The 23420-nt window shown below is 45.0% G+C and overlaps 2 protein-coding genes across 2 annotated transcripts; one reads left to right on the top strand and one right to left on the bottom strand.

The window, feature by feature from the left end:
- The first annotated feature begins 752 nt into the window (after nucleotides 1-752).
- Nucleotides 753-21658, top strand: LOC123046696 (vacuolar protein sorting-associated protein 52 A). The gene is made up of 19 exons (XM_044470112.1): nucleotides 753-823; nucleotides 1075-1132; nucleotides 1584-1679; nucleotides 2553-2654; nucleotides 6021-6104; nucleotides 6351-6431; nucleotides 9115-9258; nucleotides 9428-9519; nucleotides 10154-10235; nucleotides 11208-11390; nucleotides 11574-11689; nucleotides 11763-11821; nucleotides 16269-16369; nucleotides 19092-19142; nucleotides 19225-19404; nucleotides 20242-20376; nucleotides 20461-20535; nucleotides 21095-21152; nucleotides 21245-21658. The coding sequence occupies exons 1-19, from the start codon at nucleotides 753-755 to the stop codon at nucleotides 21544-21546; spliced, it is 2070 nt and encodes a 689-aa protein (XP_044326047.1). The 3' UTR covers nucleotides 21547-21658.
- Nucleotides 16403-18468, bottom strand: LOC123046687 (formin-like protein 16). The gene is made up of 2 exons (XM_044470101.1): nucleotides 17186-18468; nucleotides 16403-16902 (listed from the first exon to the last, which is right to left on the bottom strand). Exons 1-2 carry the CDS (start codon nucleotides 18082-18084, stop codon nucleotides 16833-16835), a joined length of 969 nt encoding a protein of 322 aa, XP_044326036.1. The 5' UTR covers nucleotides 18085-18468; the 3' UTR covers nucleotides 16403-16832.
- Nucleotides 21659-23420: the final 1762 nt, after the last annotated feature.

The following is a 23420-nucleotide window of genomic DNA, read 5'->3' as shown; positions in this document are numbered from 1 at the left end:
ATTTTGCTCACTAGGGTCTCGCCGGGATCGTCGCGCGAGGGCTCCTTGGACCCCCCCCCCCCCCCCCCCCCAGGTCCCAGCGCCGCTCGGGATGGATTCCGCGGCGGAGCGAGGAAGTCGGAGCGTGGGGGCAGGGCGAGGTCCTCAGCCTCACGCGTGGCGGGCTTCCCCGCCTGTTCGTCCGCCCCAATTCTCTCGCCACCACGACCTCTTGGCCCGAGCCGCTCCTAGTTTCCTCCCACTAGCAACGCCAGGGAGCTCTTCCTGATAGTCGTCCTCCTCCCCCTCCCCGCCGCTGGATTGGCCAGTGGAGATCCGTCGGGGCGCGATTCCTTTTGTTGGTGAGAATGCCCTAATCCGTTTGGGTTCTTGTTCGTTTTCCTTGCCGCTAACAATCGAATCCGACCAAATCTCCGCTCTTCGTGGGTCTCAGTTTATCCATATCCTGTTGATCCACTGTTAATAATTAATATACGAACTACTGCTACCAAGAGCCGTTTTTTATTTCAGAACAAAATTAGGGTCCCAACTGTTTTAAACCTTGCGTCTTCGACTATGTTTCAGCCTTATCCCGCAAAAAAAAAGACTATGTTTCAGCCTTGGGTGATTCTTCTGTAATTTTTATTAACTCAGCTGAGTATCAGGCGAGAAATGCAGTTTACCCCATGACAGAATCTGCATCAGTTATTTATTCACCATTTCTTGCAAGAACTAAAAGAAGGGCGATTATTACAGGAACTGCAAACAGCTGCATGACGGGGGTCCAGGAACAGCAATACGAAGAGTTCTTTGGTGGGTTTTTCTTTGATGAAGATGCGTTAAGGTACTACCACCCTAGTAGCGTTGATGAAATAGGTACTGTATATCAAAGGCTTTGGGCTCCGTGGAGCAATGCCATTAGCTTACAATGCATGCTTGTAAGGAAAGTATAGGAGTAGGACACTATGATTTTTCCCCTGTTACCTTAGCTAAACATATTTGCTGTAGTCGAGAGTGTTGCATTGCTTGTTTGTGCGAGAGAAGATTACTTTCTTCAGTTATGGAATCTTCATTGTTGGTTATTTGCTGGAACAGCAAGGATATATCATTGGATGGGCTGGACAAGGAACTTGAGGAGCACAAGAACTATGATGTGAGTCTAAAGCCCACTGATCCACATTCTCCATTTCCATATAACAATGGTCTGAATTAACTGTTCTTACCATTGGAGTATTGCACTTTAACGATTTTTAGTTATTAATGACTGCACAATTTGCAACTTTTACTTGATGAAGTACTGATTGCATATTAATGGCGCAGTGTATGTAGCGTCTTTATTTGTTATTGATGGTTTTAACATGTATCCTATATTTTGGACCACCAAATGCCTGTTATCCGATTTCCTTACCATTCCGAAAGATGTCTGATGTTCTTTTTACAAAAATAAAAAAATAAAAAAAAATCCTGAAATAAATGAGACCTAGGCTATGCGCCATTAATTAGCTTCCACCGCTACATACACTGCCCAGGTTCTTAGAAGCACGATCTTTCTTTTTTCATATGATAATATCAAGTGTCATACGCTTCTCTGTGCTGTTTTCCAGGTGCTAATAAGTATTCTAGCCAACGGTGAAAAACAGCGTGACATGGCAACCATGGTGGAAGGCAACCTAGGCCATATTGAACAGGATCTGATTCAAGTATGTGTTTCTGCAAGCTTCAGCTGTGTCACCAATCTGCTAATAAAACTATACACACAGTGCGGCACATGTGTGTCTTCCAAAGCGTTGGATATTGGATTATTGCATGGTACTACTGATTGTTTCTTTAGACTAGAAATATTCTACATTTTCCTTGCTGGAGCTATATTCCATGGAAAGAGAAGGAATTTGAATGATTCAATGTTTATGGCAGCAAACTGAGGAGTTAGGAAAAATATTATTTCTAATGATATGATTCTAGCCAGTTTTTCTTTGAGCAGAGCATGATTAAACTTGTTTTGAGTCTTTGTTGTCCTGTTTGCTTGCTATATGGTACAAGCTAAATCTATATTTTTCCTAGCTTCGTTTACCCACATATTGTTTTGAACTTTAAAACAATGGACTGCTATCTCATCTGTTCAAAATGACTCATCTACTGATGCTTGCTTTTCTCTTATGAATGACTCTCATGTTACTCAAGAACTCAATTCAAAGCTCTAGCAGGTAGACATGGACATAGCAAAGGTCACAAACCAGTAGTGATAGAAAGTTTTGTGTAACAGACCTAGGGAAGTAGGATTTACAATTAGTGCCAGTGCTTAGACATGGCATGATACCATTTTTTAGAAGGTATTGATTCTGATACTTATAATGAGTCTGGGCCATGTGTTGTGACTTATATTTTGCTAACTAGTATGTGGTTCCTATAATGTATGAAATTACCAAGGGAAGGTCTCTTGCATAGTTTCTTAATCTTCAACATAGCTGTGCCGTGATGTTTTGCATATTTCAATCCATACGTTTCTAAACTTTTATGTACAAAATTGCATGGAAATATCTAGATCTTAAGAGGATCTTTCTTCATGTCTACAGGATTATATAAAAGATAATGACAGCCTAGTTCTGTTGCATGATCAGATTCATGACTGTGACATTGTTTTATCTCAAATAGGATCACTTCTTAGTGGATTTCAGGTATATTCTTGATTACTATCTAGTACATGTAGGGTCCTTATTTATTTGATAACCTTTCTGTTGCAGTAGGTTAGCTTTTTCTCCGAGGGAAAATATGTATGGTGTTGATGTCATAAGCAAACTGTTGAGATTTCATACATGTCAATATGTAAAGTGTGGGGATTTAGCTAGCATGACGTGACTGCTTATTTGAACGTTTAATTTTCAAATTTTATTAAATTGATAGGCTGTATCCCCGTTGAGGTGTGGAGAAGCCTTGGGGACATAGCGATAGTATGGGTAACCAAGCTTTTCAACCTCATTTTTCGGGCAAACAAGATACCGGAAGAATGGAGACGGAGTATATTAGTACCAATCTTCAAGAACAAGGGGGATGTTCAAAGTTGTACTAATTACCATGGAATTAAGCTGATGAGCCATACAATGAAGCTATGAGAGGGAGTCATTGAGCACTGCTTAAGAAGAATGACAAGCATGACCAAAAATCAGTTTGGTTTCATGCCTGGGAGGTCGACCATGGAAGCCATTTTCGTGGTTCGACAACTTATGGAGAGATAGAGGGAGCAAAAGAAGGACCTGCATATGGTGTTCATTGACCTGGAGAAGGTCTATGATAAGATACCGCGAAATGTCATGTGGTGGGCCTTGGAGAAACACAAAGTCCCAACAAAGTACATTACCCTCATCAAGGACATATACGATAATGTTATGCCAAGTGTTTGAACAAGTGATGGCGACATTGATGACTTCCCGATTAAAATAGGACTAACTAGGGGTCAGCTTTGAGCCCTTATCTTTTTGCTTTGGTGATGGATGAGGTCACAAGGGACATACAAGGAGATATCCCATGGTGTATGCTCTTTGTGGATGATGTGGTGCTAGTCGATGATAGTCAGACGGGGGTCAATAGAAAGTTAGAGCTATGGAGACAAACCTTGGAATCGAAAGGTTTTAGACTTAGTAGAACTAAAACCGAGTACATGATGCGGTTTCAGTACTACTAGGCATGAGGAGGATGTTAGCCTTAATGGGCAGGTGGTGCCTCAGAAGGACACCTTTTGGTATTTGGGGTCAATGCTGCAGAAGGATGGGGATTATCAATGCAGATGTGAACCATCAAATCAAAGCCGGATGGATGAAGTGGCGCCAAGCTTCTAGCATTCTCCGTGACAAGAGAGTGCCACAAAAGCTAAAAGGCAAGTTCTATAGGACGACGATTCGACCCGCAATCTTGTATGGCGCCGAGTGTTGGCGACTAAAAGGTGACATGTTCAACAATTAGGTGTGGCGGAGATGCGCATGTTGAGATGGATGTGTGGTCACACAAGGAAGGGCAGAGTCCGGAATGATGAGATACGGGGTAGAGTTGGGGTAGCACCGATTGAAGAGAAGCTTGTCCAACATCGTCGGAGATGGTTTGGGCATATTCAGCGTAGGCCTCCAGAAGCTCAAGTGCATAGCGGACGGCTAAAGCGTGCGGATAGTGTCAACAGAGGTCGGGGTAGACCGAACTTGACATGGGAGGAGTCCCTAAAGAGAGATCTGAAGGAGTGGAGTATCACCAAAGAACTAGCCATAGACAGGGGTGCGTGGAAGCTTGCTGCTATCCATGTGCCAGAACCATGAGTTGGTTGCGAGATCTTATGGGTTTTACCTCTAGCCTACCCCAACTTGTTTGGGACTAAGGGCTTTGTTGTTGTATTAAACTGATAGGCTGTCAGAATTTATTTGGTCATACACGAGACCTGTTACGTGTCAAAGTAGCCCAGTGCCCACCTGAACTCTATGTTGCTTAGGTGGGGCAGGCCCAGCGTTGCAATTCAGTACTACCAGGATTGAGTGTGTGTGTGCATGGGTGGGGTGGGGGGTGGGGTGGGGGGGGGGTTACAAATGAAGAAATATGAGAGATAGAGAAGAATGCATAGTACAATATGAATATCTCTCAATGCAGTCTCGGATTCATTTTTCTGCCCATGATTCATGATGCTTTTAACCCATGCTGTCACATGGTGGGTACTTTCTGATTGGCAATACATTGGCTCAGTATATTGGTTGATGCTCAACAACCGTGGTTATCATTGTCCGTCATGCCTTTTAGATTGCTGGTCCGTGGCCTTGCCACGCTGCGCGACTTACAACCAAGCCTTCTGCGGTCTGGTTGCCACTCATTCAATGCCTCATGGTAAAGAGAGGAAAGGGAAAACAATGATAGAGAAAGAGGAGGTCCAAGGGGAGGGAGTGCATCTAGAACTCGCTAATCCAGTGTTAGGCATATGATTGCCCATTCTAATGAACCTTCTTGCCATCAATCCCACTTATATATTGCAGCAAATGGTTGTGGTTGCCGTCGCCTACCATATTTGTGGGATCTGAGAAGTTCATTCTTTCATGGTCCTTTGCCATTATACGAGGCTTACCGGCTGTCATGCACTCTTTGCCATCTAGTTGCCACTCTTTCAGTTCCTCTGGAGTTGGGAGCAGAGATCGCTGAGCTCAGAACGAGCAATCACTAGTGGAAGAAGACTATCTGGGGAATCCTGTTAACCTGGCTTTGGGTTGGTACTTGACCGGACAATGCAGGACAAATGGGTTGTCATTGCCATACTACTAGCTGATCAATTAGATGATAACCATCGTAAGCTCACAGCGCACTGAAGTTTGAAAGCCTGAGAAAGTGAGAGTGCTTGTTATGGATGTGGTACTAGTGAGGCAGCGCTAGGCAAGGCGAGTATCACACAATAACTGTTGCCATCTGTCAGCACTGCCCCTGATCTGACTGTTGAAGTGTATATGTGGATTGCCTAGCCCTTTCCATCAGTTCGGACTTTTGGTTGCGTTGGCTAGTGCATGAAGCTTAACTTGGTATCAGGGCCTATCTTGAGTTCAAGTCCTGGCTTTCGCAGTTTATCCAAAAAATTGCTGCTGCCCCCTCTTATCACTATGTCCACGTATAGGCCTCTTGAGCCATACCTCTGAGTCTATCCACGTGTTGACTTTCCACGTCACACGTGAGAGGGGGTGTTGAAGTGTATATGTGGATTGCCTAGCCCTTTCCATCAGTTTGGACTTTTGGTTGCGTTGGCTAGTGCATGAAGCTTAACACCGACATCCTTGCCCTCACCACAGGTGTTGGCTTGCAACAGCGTTTGGAGGGGGAGGAATCCTTGCATCAACAAAGTAGACCTGAAATGGAGAGGGTTGGTGAGGCTTGGGTGGCCATACCTGACGGGGAAGTGTGTGCTCCCTAAAACTTTTAGTTTTGTGATACAATTTGCAAATAGATGTCCAACATTAGCTCCCAGCTTCCCACACAACCAGCTTGTGACCATAATCATATTATTGAAATTACGTCTTGTTGCATGACAGGTTCACATTGGTTCTTTAAGCTCGGAACTTAGAAGTCTCCACGAGAAATCCTTGGACTTGGGTGTGAGGCTGAAGAACCGGAAGGTAAGGACAATCCTGTTAGGCTTTTACTGAGACTGCGCGATAATCTCATATAGGTACAGAAATTCTTCACTTTAACAAAATACTTTACGAGTAACAAGAGTTACACGGAAGTTTAGTTTTGGCGTGATACAAAATTGAATGGTAAAATATTAATTGGCAGCAGTAGCATACTTGATGCACTCATAATGTTTACTTTAGTGGTTCAGTAAATATTAATGGGCTGATACGGGAGCTTATGCTGTACAGTTGGCTGAGACAAAGCTTGCAGCATTTGTCGAAGAAATTGTCGCTCCTCCTGGTTTGGTGAATGCTATAATTGATGGAGAGGTAAGCATCTAACAACAACTCTGCAATTTGATGCGGGGGTTTTCCAGTATGATAGGTTACTTTTGAATTCTTTTGTTCCACACTGCAAGTCTTGACAGTTTTAGTAGCTATGAGCCAGTGACTTCAATATTTTTTCTTCATGCACATCAGCACATGTAGATGAGAGTATATGTGTGCATCAGTGCATGTGATAAACAGTTGCTGTACCATTTACTCTGTATGTTAATGTGCTGTCTAATATTTGTCGTTTTAGTTAGACATGATTGTTCAAGGGTGAAGTGCACTAAAAATGGTTTTTTCTAAATGCTCAGTTCAGCACCACCCCACTAGGCCATCACTATCATCTTCAATAGTTAGGACGATCCAGTATATCTTATTCTTATCCTGTTCTCAGTTTCAATCAAATTATTGATATTCATATGGATTTTTGTTTTGGTTTGCTCATATGGAATTGAAAGGTTTTAGACTTAGTAGAAGTAAAACCGAGTACATGAGGTGCGGTTTCAGTACTACTAGGCACGAGGAGGTTAGCCTTGATGTGCAGGTGGTGCCTCAGAAGGGCACCTTTCGGTATTTGGTGTCGATGTTGCAGAAGGATGGGGATATCGCTGAAGATGTGAACCATCAAATCAAAGCCGGATGGATGAAGTGGCGCTAAGCTTCTGGCGTTCTCTATGACAAGAGAGTGCCACAAAAGCTAGACGGCAAGTACAGGACGACGATTCGGCCCGCAATGTTGTATGGCGGCGAGTGTTTGCCGACTAAAAGGCGACATGTTCAATAGTTAGGTGTGGCGGAAATGCGCATGTTGAGATGGATGTGTGGCCACACAAGGAAGGACTGGGTCCGGAATGATGATATACGTGATAGAGTCGGGGTAGCACCGATTGAAGAGAAGCTTGTCCAACATCGTTTGAGATGGATTGGGCATATTCAACGCAGGCCTCCAGAAGCTCCAGTGCATAGCGGACGGCTAAAGCGTCAGATAATGTCAAGAGAGGCCGGGGTAGACTGAACTTGACATGGGAGGAGTCCGTGAAGAATCCGAAGGACGGAGTATCACCAAAGAACTAGCCATGGACAGGGATGCGTGGAAGCTTGCTATCCAATGTGCCAGAACCATGAGTTGGTTGCGAGATTCTTATGGGTGTCAGCTCTAGCTTACCCCAACTTATTTGAGACTAAAGGCTTTATTGTTGTTGTTTGCTCATCTATTTTGTCCCGTTTAGATGAGTAATGAATGCCAAGCTGTGCAGAAAGAAAGTTGTGGTCTCGTGGATCCACAAACATACATTGTTTCTTACCGCAGTGAAGACGGCTAGACAGCATGGTTGAAGGGGGGGGGGGGGGGGGGGGGTGGTGGTGGTGGTGGTTACGTAGTCATATGTTGGGATAAGTGAACTAGAGGATCAAATGATAGTGTACAGAGATTTGTTTCTTACTGCTTGCGTCAAAAGAATATGAGCATTCTCATATGCTGGATGCTTTGGTCTTGACATTTCCTACACACGACCCAATTCATTAGATCTTTCCTAGTATAACTGTGCTCCCTAAATATATCTTTCCCTACCACCTGGTACACTCTTTCTTAGTATTTCTGGACTATCCGAATCCTGTTATTTCCTGATTCTCCCTGAGTGTCCAACTTGGCTCTGTAGCTCAAACACAACCTATCCAATCTGCTGATGCTGCTATCCTCGTCCAATACATGAACAACATTGCACCCCTCCTGGACACGCAGATTGTCCTCAAGCTGCCTTCCGATATGCACATATTTTCATTACAAAATTGAACCCTGGTATGCTGGTATCCTTTTGAAGGAATTAGCAGGAGTTCTTATGTATGTTTTGGTTAATGCTTTTTAGTTGCAGCCTTTTCGTAATTGTTGGCCAACATTACCTGGTTTTCTGTGTAGTAGTTGTATTCTAAGGTTCGATTGTGGCAGCTGAACTGTGTTGCGCTGAACTTACTCTATAATCTGCTGTAGAAAAATAGGCACAAAAGTAGGAAAAGTTGGCTATTTAAACGGTAAAGCGTGCGGGTAATGTCAAGAGAGGTCGGGGTAGACCGAATTTGACATGGGACGAGTCCGTAAAGAGAGATCTGAAGGGCTGGAGTATCACCAAAGAACTAGCTATGGACAAGGGTGCGTGGAAGCTTGCTATCCATGTGCCAGAACCATGAGTTGGTCGCGAGATCTTATGGGTTTCACCTCTAGCCTACCCCAACTTGTTTGGGACTAAAGGCTTCATTGTTGTTGTATTGGTTGACTAACCACCCTTTCCTGCTTCCGTTCCTATTCTTCTACAGTAGATTATAAATAAATTCATCACATCATATTTGAGCAACCACAAACTGTGCCTAAGTTGGCAATTCCAATGCTTTCTTTACGCACTAAAAGTTTTGTTGAACATCTGTACGACGCTGTTTAAGCTTTCTATAGATGTGGTGTTGGCCCTTTTCCAAAGAAAACAACATAGACCATCAGATGTTTTTCCTTTTCAAAGAAAACATCATGGATCTAGTAGCATACTGGAACCAGCAAGCCACCCAATAAATGGAATTTAAGATGTTTCTCTTTTTCAAAGAAACATCATTCTCCTTTTGCTTTCCTAAATCACATATTTGCTGATGCACGAATATAATAAGTTCAATGACTTGCTATTCCAGTTCCTTTTGGCAGGTAAATGATGATTATATCAAAAGCCTAAACATGTTGAGCAAAAAGTTGAGATTTGCTCAAGTTGATCCACTGCTTAATGCATCAAAAGCTCTGAAAGATATTAAGCAAGAACTGGAAAGGCTTCGGAAAAAGGCACTATCAAAGGTTACCTAAGAATGCACTCATATAGATTAACGATTGCTTTATGCCCTGGTTTTCAAGCTAACAGAAATCTGTTTGTGTTCTTACATTTTGCTTGCCTCTGTTGATTACTGTAAAATATTTACTACTGGTGTGATGCTTACCATTTATTTACCACTATTTACTTTGTCAGGTGTCCGCCTATGTCATTGGGATATTCTCTTCCATGAGAAAGCCTGGAACTAATATCCAGATACTTCAACAAAATTTGCTTCAGAAGTATAGGTATACATGGTGGAAAATTAAATGTCTATGGAATATCTAGCTGTTCTGTCTTCTCTACCCAATAGTTATCTTCATGGTATTAGATCTTATGTTCCTGGTTGTATGAAGAATCGTACCTATACTCTTCTCATTCACGTTAGACTATATGTGCCTGAAAGCTGTATGCATTTTTGTTTTTCTTAAAGTCAGTTCATGCTTGATTTTTGAACTAAGTGGATAGGGGTAAGGAAAATCATTTGAGGTTGCTAAAGACAACAAGAAACACAGAATAAACAGCCACTTGCTACGATGAAGTTCATAAAATTTAGAAGTTGGAAGCATTATTTTCTGTGATATACTCCCTCCATCCCGAATTACTTGTTGCAAAAATGGATAGAAATGGATGTATCTAGAACTAAAAATATGTCTAGATACATCCATGTCTGCGACAAGTAATTCCGGACGGAAGGAGTATATTTTTTCAGTTAATTTAGCTTCTTTAGTCCTGTCGTTGCACGAATGAACAAAACAAGACAACATGACATCATCATTTGCTTTATTTCAATTAGTCATGTCACTGTTGCATATGCAAGATACCGTAAGCATTCTGATAATTTCCTACAGGAGCTGATTATTGCTTGCATGGTTCTCTCAGGTATCTTGTTCTCTTTCTTAAAGAACATGGAATCGAGACATATAATGATGTCTGTGCAGCATATGTTGATAAAATGAACAAGGTAAATCTGTGTGAAATTATTTCCACTCTTTTTTGAGAGAAAATATGTTTTCCCATGTCTGTCCATGACTACATGATTGGCTGAGGAGTATGAAGAGAGTTTTCAAGACTTATCGTGTCATGCCTGAGCTATTAGGTACTGGGAGATCAACATACATGTTGAACATATGACTTTTGGCTGGTGATGAAATATGACAGGCCTCATGGTTGGAATTCTGGTGGAAATAGATGGCAGTAGGCTGAGGCTCCGATTGCTTTTGATTGTCTGTCTTTTGATGAATGGATTTTAATTTAGTGAAATATCAACATTCAGATGGAAATTTGCATGCTCAGAACTACATGTAGTTGCGACTCTGGCAATATGGACCAAGCTTCCTTTCATTTGGCATCAACATTCATCAATTCCTCTCATCCTTTCCTTGTCCTTGACTTGCCTCTTACCTTTTTTCTCTATGTGGTGTCAATCGAATTGTCCTTTTCAGACATCTAAATTACATTGTCACGTAACTACTAATACAATGACTATCTGCTGTGATGTCGATACATTGTTCCTTCTAAATAGCCACCTGAACTCACATAGTGCAATGATGATATGTCTGCTTGTATGGTCTCTTATCTTGTTCGCCATGGTCAGAGTATAGATGCAACTGTGCCCACATTACACATTGGACCTAATAAGATTCTTGGTTCTTAAATTATAGACCACCATTTGATGTTCATTGCTCACTCATAAAAGCACGATCATGATTTCATAATATGGTATGTGAATATTTTGACAATTGCTATCTATGGAAGCTTCATGGTGTGTTTTGTTGTCTTGCTTTGTGGAATCTATGGTGATCTGTCACCAGAATTGTGCTATATCAGCTACTGTGCTGTATATGTTGCTTAAAATTTTAACTTAGCTTATTCTTTTTTGATTTGGCCATACATGCTAATTACCTTGCCCCCTCCCCCCACCCCCCTCCAATAGGTGCTGAGTGAAGATTTTCGTGTGTACTTAGAATCATTGGAGAGTTTGAAGCTAGATATTGGTGTATCCACTGATGTGATTGGATATGACGCCAATGTCCTAGACCTTATACCAAGGGGGAGAGAGCAACTGAGAAATCATCGTTTCATGTTTTCTTTAGGTGAACGATCAAACATTTTGAAGGTACATACATAATTATTGTTAACTACTACCCCTGTTTCTCAATATAAGACGTTTTAGCAGTTTAAATTGAACTGCCAAACCATCTTATATTTAGGAACAGAGGGTGTAGTTGAGTATTCAGAATTGCACATTTGTTTTGTATTTGCAGCAGATTCATGGCCATATTGTTACCTCACTTTGCAGGAGATTGATCAGCCTGGCTTGGTACCTTGTATATCTGAAGCTAATTCCTTGAAATACCCATATGAGGTTATTTTTAGGAGCCTACAAAAGCTTCTGATGGACACTGCTAGCTCTGAGTACGTGAATATCCATCTATTTAATCTGAGCACAGTAATGGTGCTGATGGTTCCTGTAAAACAAAATTTTCAGGTATATTTTTATCAAAGCATTCTTTCGCGAAGAGTCGATGTTTTATCAAGTTTTTGAAGGTGCAGTCTTTTGTTTTCTTTTTTACTTATTTGCCTCATGTTTCCTCTTTTTAGTGGCTATATATGTTTATGGTAGGAACCGGATCCCTACCAGGGCATGGTCTCAGGTCTGTAGGGGTGGAAAGAGGGATGGCGTGGTCGCCGGCGCTGGGGCGCCGTTGTTGCGTGCGCGCGCGCGAGAGAGAGAGAGAGCAGGGGCGGCGACTAGGGTTAGGTCTCCCGGCTCCCTAAGGAAGCCGAGCAAATATGATTGCTTCTTGCTTAATCCCAAAACGGGTCCTTACACGAGTTCATATAATCTTCCTAATAAGATAATTGGGCTAGGCCCCTAATAATGATAAGATAAACTGGGCCACAACTAACTGGGCTAAGCCCCTAATATGCCGGTCATAACATCTCTCCCCGCCTGCACAAACAGCTCGTCCTTGAGCTGGAAGGCGGGAAAGATCAACGGTTGCCAAACACCTCTGCGTCCGGTAGAAGAGTCGTGGGCAGACGTGGCCCGGTACGTAGGGCTCGTCGCAGTTGAAGCACAACCCTTGGCGGCGACGCTCGAGTTGCTCGGCCGGGGTGAGCCGGCGGAACGAGCGTGCCGCAGCCGCGGCGAGGGGTGCCGCGGAAGCCTGGGCAGGCTGACCCTGCGCAGGAACTTTCGGCCAGGGTGGCGGCCCAGCGGCCCGGGGTGGTGGCGCCTGCTGGATGGGCACCGCGCGACGCTCGAACGCGCGGGCGTAGTACATGGCCGTTTGGAGGTCCTATGGCCCGCGCATCTCCACGTCCACGCGGATGTGGTCTGGTAGGTCGCCGACGAAGAGCTCAGCCCGCTACGAGCCGAAACGCCAGGGGCGTGGCACGCTAGTGCCTGGAAGCGGTTGGCGAAGTCTTGCACCGAGGTGAGGAACGGAAGACGCCCAAGCTCCGCCAGACGGCTCCCGTGTATAGGCGGACCGAAGCGCAAGAGGCACAAATCGCGGAAGCGCTCCCATGGTGGCATGCCGCCCTCGTCCTGTTTGAGGGCGTAGTACCACGTCCGCGTGGCTCCTCGGAGATGATACGAGGCGATCCAGGTGCGGTCGGACGCGAGCGTGCGTTGTCCCCTGAAAAATTGGTCGCATTGGTTGAGCCAATTCAAGGGGTCGACGGTGCCGTCATAGGTCGCGAACTCCAGCTTGGAGAATCTCAGTGGCGTCTGGACGTGGACGACGGGCGGGTGCGCCTCGTCAGCACGGAGCAGCGAGGATGACGGGGCCGAGTAGGCGGGCCTCAGGGTGCCGCCCTGGAACAGGGGCCCATCGACGCTGGCAAAGGGCTCGGCGGAGCCCGAGGACCTGCCAAACTGCATGGCCGGGTTCGTCGCCGGAGGGGCAGCACATGCGGCCCGACCGAGGCCATCGTGTAGACCGGCTCAAGGGACCCAGCGAACCAGGCCGGTAACGGAGACAGCGACGGGGGAAACCGGACCTGGTGGATGGGCACCCCCGGGCCCATCATCGGGATGCCCAGGGCCACGGTCGCCGGTGGCGGCGGCTGCAGCTGTTGCCCCCGTTGTATGGTGGAGGCGCTGGGGTTCGTCGCTGGTGGCGGCTGCCACCGACAGCTGTTGCATGGTGGCGGCGATGGGGGTCGCCGAGGATGGCGGCTGCTGCGGCGGCGGGGCGGTGGCGAAGGGCACAGGCGGCTGCGGCCCATAGGATCTTGCGAGGAACGTGTAGATGCCCGTGACCGCCTGGGTGAGATCCCGGATGGCAGCCGTCATCTCCTCCGGGGTGAAGACGACGGGAACGGGCGCGGCGGAGGTAACCGGCACCGGCATGAGCGGGGCGCTGGCCGTGGTGGCCATCAGAGCGGTCGTCGCGGTAGGGTAGGGGTGGGTGGCGGCGAGGACATGATCGCACCGAAGCTATCTGATACCAAATTGGTAGGAACCGGATCCCTACCAGGGCGTGGTCTCAGGTTGTAGGGGTGGAAGGAGGGATGGCGTGGAGGAAGGCGTGGTCGCTGGCACTGGGGCGCCGTCGTTGCGTGCGTGCGCGCGCGCGCGAGAGAGAGAGAGAGCAGGGGCGGCGGCTAGGGTTAGGTCTCCCGGCTCCCTAAGGAAGCCGAGCAAATATGATTGCTTCTTACTTAATCCCAAAACGGGTCCTTACACGAGTTTATGTAATCCTCCTAATAAGATAATTGGGCTAAGCCCCTAATAATGATAAGATAAGCTGGGCCACAATTAACTGGGCTAAGCCCCTAATATGCCGGTCATAACAGTTTATGCCAATTATATATGTTTATGCCAATATTGAACATCCTGTAAATACCTTCACAACACACAATGGTTACTATATGTAGGGATGAGAGAGAGACGTACCAGCAGCAGCATATGCTTTCTCTCGTATTGCAGCGCTCGGGGATAACAGGGATGAACACATCCCCTTTAGGTCAGTCACGGATGGGCCTGGGCCACATGGGCCAACAGGATGGGCCACACTTACAACACCCCCCCTCAAGAAGGGATAGATATATGTCATTCCCATCTTGTCACACGCTGAACTGGATTTTCTAGTTCCCAGTCCTTTAGTCAAGTAATCTGCAATTTGTTGTTGTGAACTCACATACTCTTGTCTTGGTAATCCCAGCATCTAGTTTTTCTTTGATAAAGAATCTGTCAATCTCCACATGTTTGGTTCTATCATGTTGAACTGGGTTGCTTGCTATGTTAATTGCCGAGTTGTTGTCGCACCATACATTCATACAACTGGTCTTCAATATCATCAACTCTTCTAATAGATTTATTGTCCATAACAACTTACTCAATCCCTGAGACATGGCTCTTTATTCAGCCTCTGCAGTTGATTTGGAAACAGCAGGTTGTTTCTTGCTTCTCCAAGACACTAGATTTCCTCCTACAAAAACACTAGATGTCCATGACTCTTGTATATCAGTCTTTTCCCAGGAGAACCCTTCAAGTATCTCAGGATTCTATATGCTGCCTCGAGATGTTCACTTCTAGGTTCATGCATATATCTGTTCACAACACTTATTGCAAATGCAATGTCTGGTCGTGTATGACACAAGTATAACAATCTTCCCACCAATCGCTGATATTTTTCTTTATCCACCAGATCACCTGATTGGGCAGTCAATTTATGGTTTTGATCAATTGTGGTTGAAGCAGCTTGATAACCCAACATGCCAACATCACAGAGGAGGCCCAGATTATACTTTCTTTGAGAAAGACCTATTCCTTTTCTAGACCTTGCCACTTCTATACCAAGGAAGTACTTGAGTCGACCAAGATCTTTAACTTTAAATGCCTTACTCAGACACCCCTTTAACCTTGTTATCTCTATGTCATCTTCGCCGGTGATAATGATATCATCAACATAAACTGCAAGGATGGTCATTTTCCCTTTAGAGTGTCCATACCCCATGTCACACACAACCCGTCTAAACTTATCAAACCAAGCACCTGGAGACTGCTTCAGTTCGTAAAGAGCTTTCTTTAGCCTGCATAACTTCCCAACAGTCTCAGGAATCGAGAACCCAGGTGGAATCTCCATGTATACCTCCTCCTGCAAGTCCCCATGAAAGAAGGCATTCTTCACATCGAGTTGGTGTAAAGGCCACTCGAAATTTGCTGCACAAGAGATCAGAATCCTCACAGTGTTCATCTTTGCTACTAGAGCAAAGGTCTCATCGTAGTCAGTGCCGTATGTCTGTCTACATCCCCTCACCACAAGCCTTGCTTTGTACCTTTCAACCTTTCCTTCTGCATTCTGCTTCACAGTGTATACCCACTTGCAGCTGACTGCCTTCTTTCCTGCTGGAAGGGGTGTTAGTACCCATGTCTTGTTCTTACACAAAGTCTCTAGCTCTTCCACCCGCCACTTTGAGTCCTCCTTTACCTTATTCCAGTTAGTCCGAATTGACACAGACTAAAGAGAAGCAACACATGCTTTGTGAGCTGGAGATAATGCTTCATAGGAAACATAATTTCAAATATCACTGACATCAAATCCATACCTCTTCTCTGGTATCCCTGTTGTTGCTTGAGTAGTTCTCCTTAAGGCCACTGACTCCTGTGGCTGATCTAGTTGCTCCCCTGATGTGCAACACCCTCACCTCGCTTTTGTGAATACACCTTTAGCTACTCCTCTTGCTTTCCTGTCCACCTTGGCACAGTACAGATCTTAGCCGACGCTCGCTTCCGTGAATACACCTTTAGCTGCTCCTCTTATTCTGATGTCCACCTCGGCGGATCTGAGCCGGTGCCGGTGTGCCAATCTGCACATCACCGGTGGAAGTCGATGCTTCTATCACAGGAGCCACATGAGTTACTATTTAGCCGCCTATTGCTAACAGCCCAAATTTAATGTGGAGCATCATAATTCATAAGGCATATGCTTCAGATGATGTTGCAAAACCTCACAACCTTCTTTATCCTTGTAATTTTCAGGACCTTTTGCAGTAATTGATGAAAACATGAAGCTTACTCTTGCAAATAGTCATGATGCAATATGCCTGATGCTCATGATCTGCATAACTAAAAAGCACCAGGTAGGAAGGTATTTGCTATTTTCCCTTTGCTAGGGAGGAAAACAGAACTTATGTCTCCGTTTTTTCTTCCCGCACAATACGGACAAGGAGTGAGTAAAACAAAATAAATTGACCAATCACATACGTCCAATAGCACAAGGCAAGCCACATGTATACTCGGTTTAATGATGATGCATGTCTGGCGACATCCACATTTCCATATTTCATTATTTGTTCAGAACTATTTTCGCTAAAGCAAACCACTTTGGAATCAATTAAAGAAATAACAGAACCCTTACATTTGTTTTTCCATACCAACTATCAGACACCCAATTCTTAGATGACATTGGTGGGAGCACGAAGCAATGCCCTCACATATGAAAATTTGGTCAACACAAAACCTGGAGTCCAGACAACCCCCAACACTATTCAATCTAAAGATAACAGAAAAATCGACGATTGCATTATATGTAAATAAATGGTGCTAATAGGTACTCGAGTGTTTTTTCACCTTGAGAGTTGAGAGTACATGAATTTCCATCCACATAATTTTCCTGTTAAACCTGGAATTAATAGGGGATCATGGAGATCTCATGGCTAAGAAAAAAAAATACTCAAGTACAACCTAGACACTCATAAATAAATGCATAACTGGTAGTAATTTCAACATTATCGTTCTTACCAGGAATATGAACTTTGCTTTCTTTGGTGATATGAAACCAACTTTTGTCAAAGTTGAGACATTTAACTTTTAACGAGGTATACTATTCTGCTATCCTTCAGAATTTAATGTAGATCTATACTCCAGAGTGAAAGTAGTTATTTGATATACAATACCTGCAAGAAGAAAAAAAAGAAGTCTCGGGTCCTCGGGGGCAAACCCTAGCCGCCGCAGCTCGGGCCTCCCCTTCCGGCCTTCCTCCCCCGCCGCCGCCGCTCGGCGCTGCCGGGCAAAGCCCAGCCGACATAGGTGGCGGCGGGGCGCTCTTCCCTCTCGCCGCGTGCGGCGCAGGACGAGGGTCCGAACGGCGCGCGGGGGCGTCAGGCTGCCGCGGGGCCTGGCGGCGAGTTGGCGGGCGGGCGGGGCGGCCGTTCCTCTGCTTGGCAGCGGGTGGCGGCGCTCTAGCTCCTTGTCGACGCGCGGTGGCTGCGGGGCGGCGTCCTTTGGGTGGTGGCGCGGGGGTCGTCCGCGTCCAGATCTGGCCGGGTCTGGCGCCGACGGCCGTTGGCTGGCCGGGGCTGCGGGCAACAAGGCCCACGATCGTCTCCTCCCTGCTGCTGGTGGGGATAGGGGAGGCGTGGTGGTGGCGGGGGCGGCGGCCGACTGCATCTGGCGGTGGCTTTTGTTGCTCCTTGGTGCCGGCTTCGGTTGGCTTGGGCTGCGGTCGGCTGGGACCTCCGTGCGGTTCGACGGAGGTAACAACGGCGTGGTTGGTGGCGGTGGTGGCGATGTGTGCTGGCCGGATCTGGCGTTGGGGGTCGGCCGACGGCGCGTGGCACCCAATTGTGCGTGCTCGGCGGCTCCGGCGCTTGGAGCTCGCCGGGTGACGCGGGTAGGGTAGCGGTCGGGCGTGGCCGTTGCTCCGGCTGTGGGCGGCGGCGTGGGGAGGTGCGGTGGTGGTGGCCTCCCGGTGTCGTGGCGGCTTCATGGTGGCACGACGGATCTGCCCGCGGCAGCGGCCGGCTTCTCCGGCGTCGGCTCGTCTGCGTTCGGATCGTCTCAGCCTTCGCCCCATCTCCTCATTGCCCGGGCGCTACTCCCATCAAAGGGCTGGTCCTCTCCCAGCTACGGTCCACCGCTTGTCTCGCGCCCGGTGCTGCAGGATCGAGCTCATCTCGTGCATGGTGCAGCAGGACGGAGCTCGTCTCGCGCTCGGGGCAGCATGACGGGTCGGTGGATGCCAGTTCTGGCCAGCCTATTGGGTCTTGGCGCCGGGGGCTGCCCGGGGGTGCGAAAGGTGGGACCTTCCGCTCGTCTCTTTCGTTGGGGTTGCGGTGGGTTTTGGGTGAGGTGGTGTCAAGATCTTGGATGCCGTTGCGGCGGCCCTGGTGGTGGTAGCGCGGTGCTCTTGGGCAGAGCCCGTGCCTTGGTGCTGCCCGGTCACCATGGCCGTGTGGGCGGCGTGGTTGCCGGGGTGCGGCGTTCGGTGGCGGTGAGTGTTGGCCGAGGTGAAAACCTGTTCTATCTTTGGACGGACCGGCGGCGGCGAAGATTGTTCCCTTCTTGAAGGCGTCGTCGCGGCTCTCATTGCCTGTCATGCGGCACCAGGGGAAACTCTGATCCTTGGATCGGGCAGTGGCGGCTCTCCGGTGTCGTACCCTTCCTGAAGGCGCCGCCTTGGAGCACATGGTTCGTCATACGTAGCTTCATCTCTTCGTGGTGGTAGTGCTAGGGGTGGTGTTGCTGCGCTCAGCACCTATGTATCCTGCCCTGGGTGTGTGCGTGTGTTGCGGTGGTGTGCGTTTGTACTGGGTGCTTGTTGATCGGTGCTTTATATATAAAGCGGGGCGAAAGCCTTTTTCGGTAAGTAGTTGTTTCAAGTAAGACACAATAACAACAGACATCCTAGCTATAATAGCACAAATTTAGGTGCTTTAAAAACTACATCAGTGGTGCTTATGTTGCAGGTTGGTTCTTCTCAATGAAATAGATTTTGCCTGTTAATCTACTGTGTCATACCTCCGTCAAATGTTTGCAAAATAAGATAACAAAAATTGTTTTCCCCTTATTTTGTCATTTCAGCTGGTTATGTCCAACAGGCGGCTTCCTTGTCTAGATACATATTTGGATAAGGTTTGTGATGAGGCATCAATTTATTCTGAATGCCCCGTTAACTCTGTTCTTAATAAATTGCATCCCGTCCTTTTCTCTTCAGGCTCTCATCTATCTCTGGCCACGTTTCAAGATAGTGTTTGACATGTATATTCAAAGCTTGTACCAATGTGATGCGAAAATGTCATGGGTGGATGGGACCCATCCACACCACATTGTAAGGTGCTACATGGAGTTCACAGCATCTCTTATTCAACTTAATGCTGAATGTGGAGATGGTCAGGTTAGTTCAGTTACATAAATAGCCAGCATCAGATTCTGCTAGCATTAGCTTATTTCATTTTTGAATGCAAATCTGCTGTGTTTCTAAACAAATAAATGTTTTGATTTTTATTGGAAAGCGCTATATCTATATTCTACAGTATGTTTGTAGTCAATGGCCCTGATCACCTATTTGCACTTATTTAATCATGCACCTGTGTCCCATTCTATTGAATTTTGGATTAACTAAGTAGCGTCATTCAAAATATATATTTCATGGACTTCTCATGATTGTTGGTGCATATGATGTACTTAAGTACATGCATTTCGTTCCAATAAAATCATTTATACCATGGAAGACGTCTTTGTTAAGCTTCATGCACTAGCCAACGCAACCAAAAGTCCGAACTGATGGAAAGGGTTAGTGCAATCCACATATACTGTAACACCCCCTCTCACGTGTGACGGGGAAGACAAGTCAACACGTGCAACCGGAAGAGAGCGACGGCGCGCGAAACTCACGTATGACTCAAGAGGCCTATACGTGGACACAAAGGGGGGCATCGGCAATTTTTAGATAAATTGCACAAACAAGGACTTGAACTCAAGACCTTAGCTCTGATACCATGTTAAGCTTCATGCACTAGCCAACGCAACCAAAATTCCGAACTGATGGAAAGGGTTAGTGCAATCCACATATACTGTAACAGTCTTTAAGGGAAAGCAGCATTTCTGTTCCTGCTTTAGCAATATCATCTTGCCAGTGTCTGTTTTTCTCCCAATAGCTTTGTTGGTTCAGTAAAATACCCTGATTTGTTTTAATGTTTTTCTTATAGTATATCTAATATCATTTATGTAGCTTGATATGAGCTTGAAACGGTTGCGTTTAGCTGTTGATGATCTACTTGTTAGATTTGCCGAAAAGTTTGCAACTCAGAAACTGCAACACCTGTTTCTTTTGAATAATTGTGACATGGCCATCTCTATCCTGAAGGTTAGGTTTGTGCTTTCATGCAAATAACTATTCATCTTGTGCTCCTTTCAGCCTATTGGGGTTTACCATGCCTATGTATTTCAGGAAGCTGGTGAAGAAGCAAAAGAACTGCGGAGATATTTTGAAGAGAAGCTGGAAAGTAACCTGGTTTCATTTGTGGTAAAATGTCCTATCACCCCATGCCAACCGCGGTGTAAAAAATTAAATGTTAGAGCATTTCTTGACTTTTGGTGGGATCTCATTTTGACATGATTTTAGGGAACTACAGTGGAACCCGGCTGGAGTCTGAACTACAGTGGGATCTCATTTAGACATGATTTCAGTGTCAATCACTAAATGGCTGATTGTAGCCTTCATGATACACTCAAATAAAATTCTGCAAAATCAAATTAATAGTGTCATCAAAAAGTCATGCACATAATATGGCATAGAACTAATCTCAGTGTCTTCATGACTTTTGCTTTTGATGTATCGGTCTGTCCGCTAAGATCCGATCAATGTTATAGAAGGTTGCATATCATCATTGCATATCATATGCCAAATTATTTAAAAAAATCGCCAGCTTAGCAGATGGCAGATGAATATGGTTAGGCCGTTAGTTTCCTTATCAAGATAAAGACAGCAGATTTATAATGCCTCTTTTCTCAAATGGAAATGGATCGACTGAATTTACACCCATGGATAGCTTTTGACTTTCTTGACCTTTGCTGGTTTACAGGATGAATTGCTCATGGAGTATTTTGGCGATTTAATTAAATTTGTGAAGAACCACATTTGTAAGTTGGACAAAACTATATTGCCGAAGTATGTTATTTTTGTTACTCATGGGAAATTGGGAATATGCAGAAAATGACTATCACTTTTGCAGCCGAAGACCTAATTTCTTACACTGAGTGCCCAAAAATTGCTGATGTTGAGCTGGTTGTGAAGAACTTCGCCGTGAAGTGGAGAACTGCTCTAGAGCTCATGCACAATGAAGTTGTAACTTGTTGCAGTAACTTTGTGTCTGGTATGGCGATTCTAAAAGCAGCAATGGCTCAGTTGCTTAATGACTACAACAGACTCTCAGAATGTGTGAAGATGATCCCAGGTGGATCTTCTTTGAACAGGAATCTGGTTTCTATCACCTCGATTTCATACGAAATCAGGAAATATTCAAGAACACTCTAGTTACTTGAATAGCATGGCAGCCACGCACATATCCTACGCCTCTGTGTAATTGAGGCTCAAATAAATGATTGTGGATGGACTCTCAGTATCAAAGCTGGAGAGGAACTTGTGCTCTGTCAAGCAATAAAGAGCTGAAAAATACATCAGTGTTGATATTTTTTAATCCTTCTACCAAATAATGTCATTTGTAGTTGGATTTCAACATTAGGCAATAGTGCAAATTTGGATATTATGTATTTTTTATTATAGCTTATTTTATTGGATATACTGTTGCTGAAAGTTGTGGACAAAATGATACTCGTCAATTATGTCCTAGTCACAGTTTATTCCTGAATTTGTTTTACTTACTGGGGCTGTAGTTATATCAGTTTTTCATGAAGAGAAATCATTGCTGTAGGTACAGATCAAAGTTAAAATGACGGGTAAGATTTTTTTTTATTAAATTTGCTCTTCTACTTCATTAATAGCATAATAGATTCTCCTGTTTTAATTATGAATTTATTCTTTTATGATTGGTCACAGGAAAATGTGAAACAAAATCAAGCTTATGTACAGTCTTCTGATATATACTTCTCATTACTTGAAGCTTGCTTGTATGATTGAACTACCATAGTGTGATACAGGGTCCATCAAATCCTGGCTCCAGCTATCTAGGGGACAAGGTATTTGGTGCGATACCCTTGGGCTTACATTTCCACTAGTTTCAGTTGACGTATCATTGTCGATTGGTGAAGGTAAGTGCCTTATCTTATCTTTTCCCTACTTTTCCGCAGGCACTTACATTTTCTTTTTTGGATTTAGATAATGTTATAATGGAACTGTTGTAGGTCTGTAGCTTCCTAGCTGGAGGTGATCCAATTGAAATTCAATATGCTTATGTGAAACCATTTTTATCGGCTTATGTTAACTAAATGCAATAAATTCAGTATTTAAATTAAGATTGCTTGAAAAAAAGGGCAGCCCTGTGCATGTAGCTCCTGCTTGCAAATTGGCAGAAATCGATTGCATGCTATTTCTTCTGCATCTTCAATATTTATTTTGTAACTATGTGTGGTAAACTACATAATTGCACATTGGACTAAATAAATCACAAAATAACCAAGGAGCGCTGCTGCTATGATTTCACCAATATGTGTGCGACGAACAGTTGAAGGATTGAAGTTTGTTATGAGTATAAAGTACTATTGAAATACTAAAGCTTAATGTTACATCACTGTGACTTATGATTCCACATTGTAGGGTTTTTAAGTTTCCACCCTATTACTTTCTGTCATTCATCCATTATCAAACTTCTGCTTGGTTCGTGTTACTTCTAATTTTTGCTTGATTAGAGTTAGAATAAACAAAAGCTAGGATTTCTTGGTTTCTAAGATTGAAGCTGTTTCTGTGGTTAGACACCATGTGTTTCTCAATTGTTCAGCTATATGCACGGATACTAGACAGATGCCCTAGTTGCATAGCACAAAGGCCTATACTAGATTAAGTGCCTACTAACCCTTACCGTCTTCTCCAGTTCCATGGGTGTGTGGTGGGCTACTACTCTTTGCCGCCTAATCGTGGCAGAGTGCATGACACCAAACTTATTTTGGATAAGAATGCTTCCACCACAATTTAGTCGAGAAGTGAGGGGAAAGGAGTATGACAGGCAGATTTTATGGCTAGGAAGGTACGGCACAACACAACTTTGATGGTGGACCAAGCGCATACCGTGGAAAGTAAAATTTGGCAGTGAATCAAACAGTCTCTATCAGCATGATAAATGTCCACAAAAGTGGTACTGTAATAGAGTCGTTAACAGTCACTGATGACAGCGCTATTGCAGGCGACGAAGTTGTGGATCAGAGCCGGGGACCCAGATTTATCAGCCTTTGAGC

Source organism: Triticum aestivum, chromosome 1A (assembly GCF_018294505.1).
Source record: "Triticum aestivum cultivar Chinese Spring chromosome 1A, IWGSC CS RefSeq v2.1, whole genome shotgun sequence".
Lineage (NCBI taxonomy): Eukaryota > Viridiplantae > Streptophyta > Magnoliopsida > Poales > Poaceae > Triticum > Triticum aestivum.
The sequence above is the reverse complement of the archived record's forward strand: the minus strand, read 5'-3'. Positions and strand labels throughout refer to the sequence as shown.

Coding starts and splice junctions, on each gene's coding strand:
- LOC123046696 (XM_044470112.1), top strand. CDS start 753: ATGACGGGGGTCCAGGAACAGCAATACGAAGAGTTCTTTGGTGGGTTT. Junction 9,259..9,427: donor GGAAAAAGGCACTATCAAAG/GTTACCTAAGAA, acceptor TTACTTTGTCAG/GTGTCCGCCTATGTCATTGG. Junction 19,405..20,241: donor CTGAATGTGGAGATGGTCAG/GTTAGTTCAGTT, acceptor TCATTTATGTAG/CTTGATATGAGCTTGAAACG.
- LOC123046687 (XM_044470101.1), bottom strand. CDS start 18,084: ATGGGGCGAAGGCTGAGACGATCCGAACGCAGACGAGCCGACGCCGGA. Junction 16,903..17,185: donor TCTTTTTTTTCTTCTTGCAG/GTATTGTATATC, acceptor CAGGTTTAACAG/GAAAATTATGTGGATGGAAA.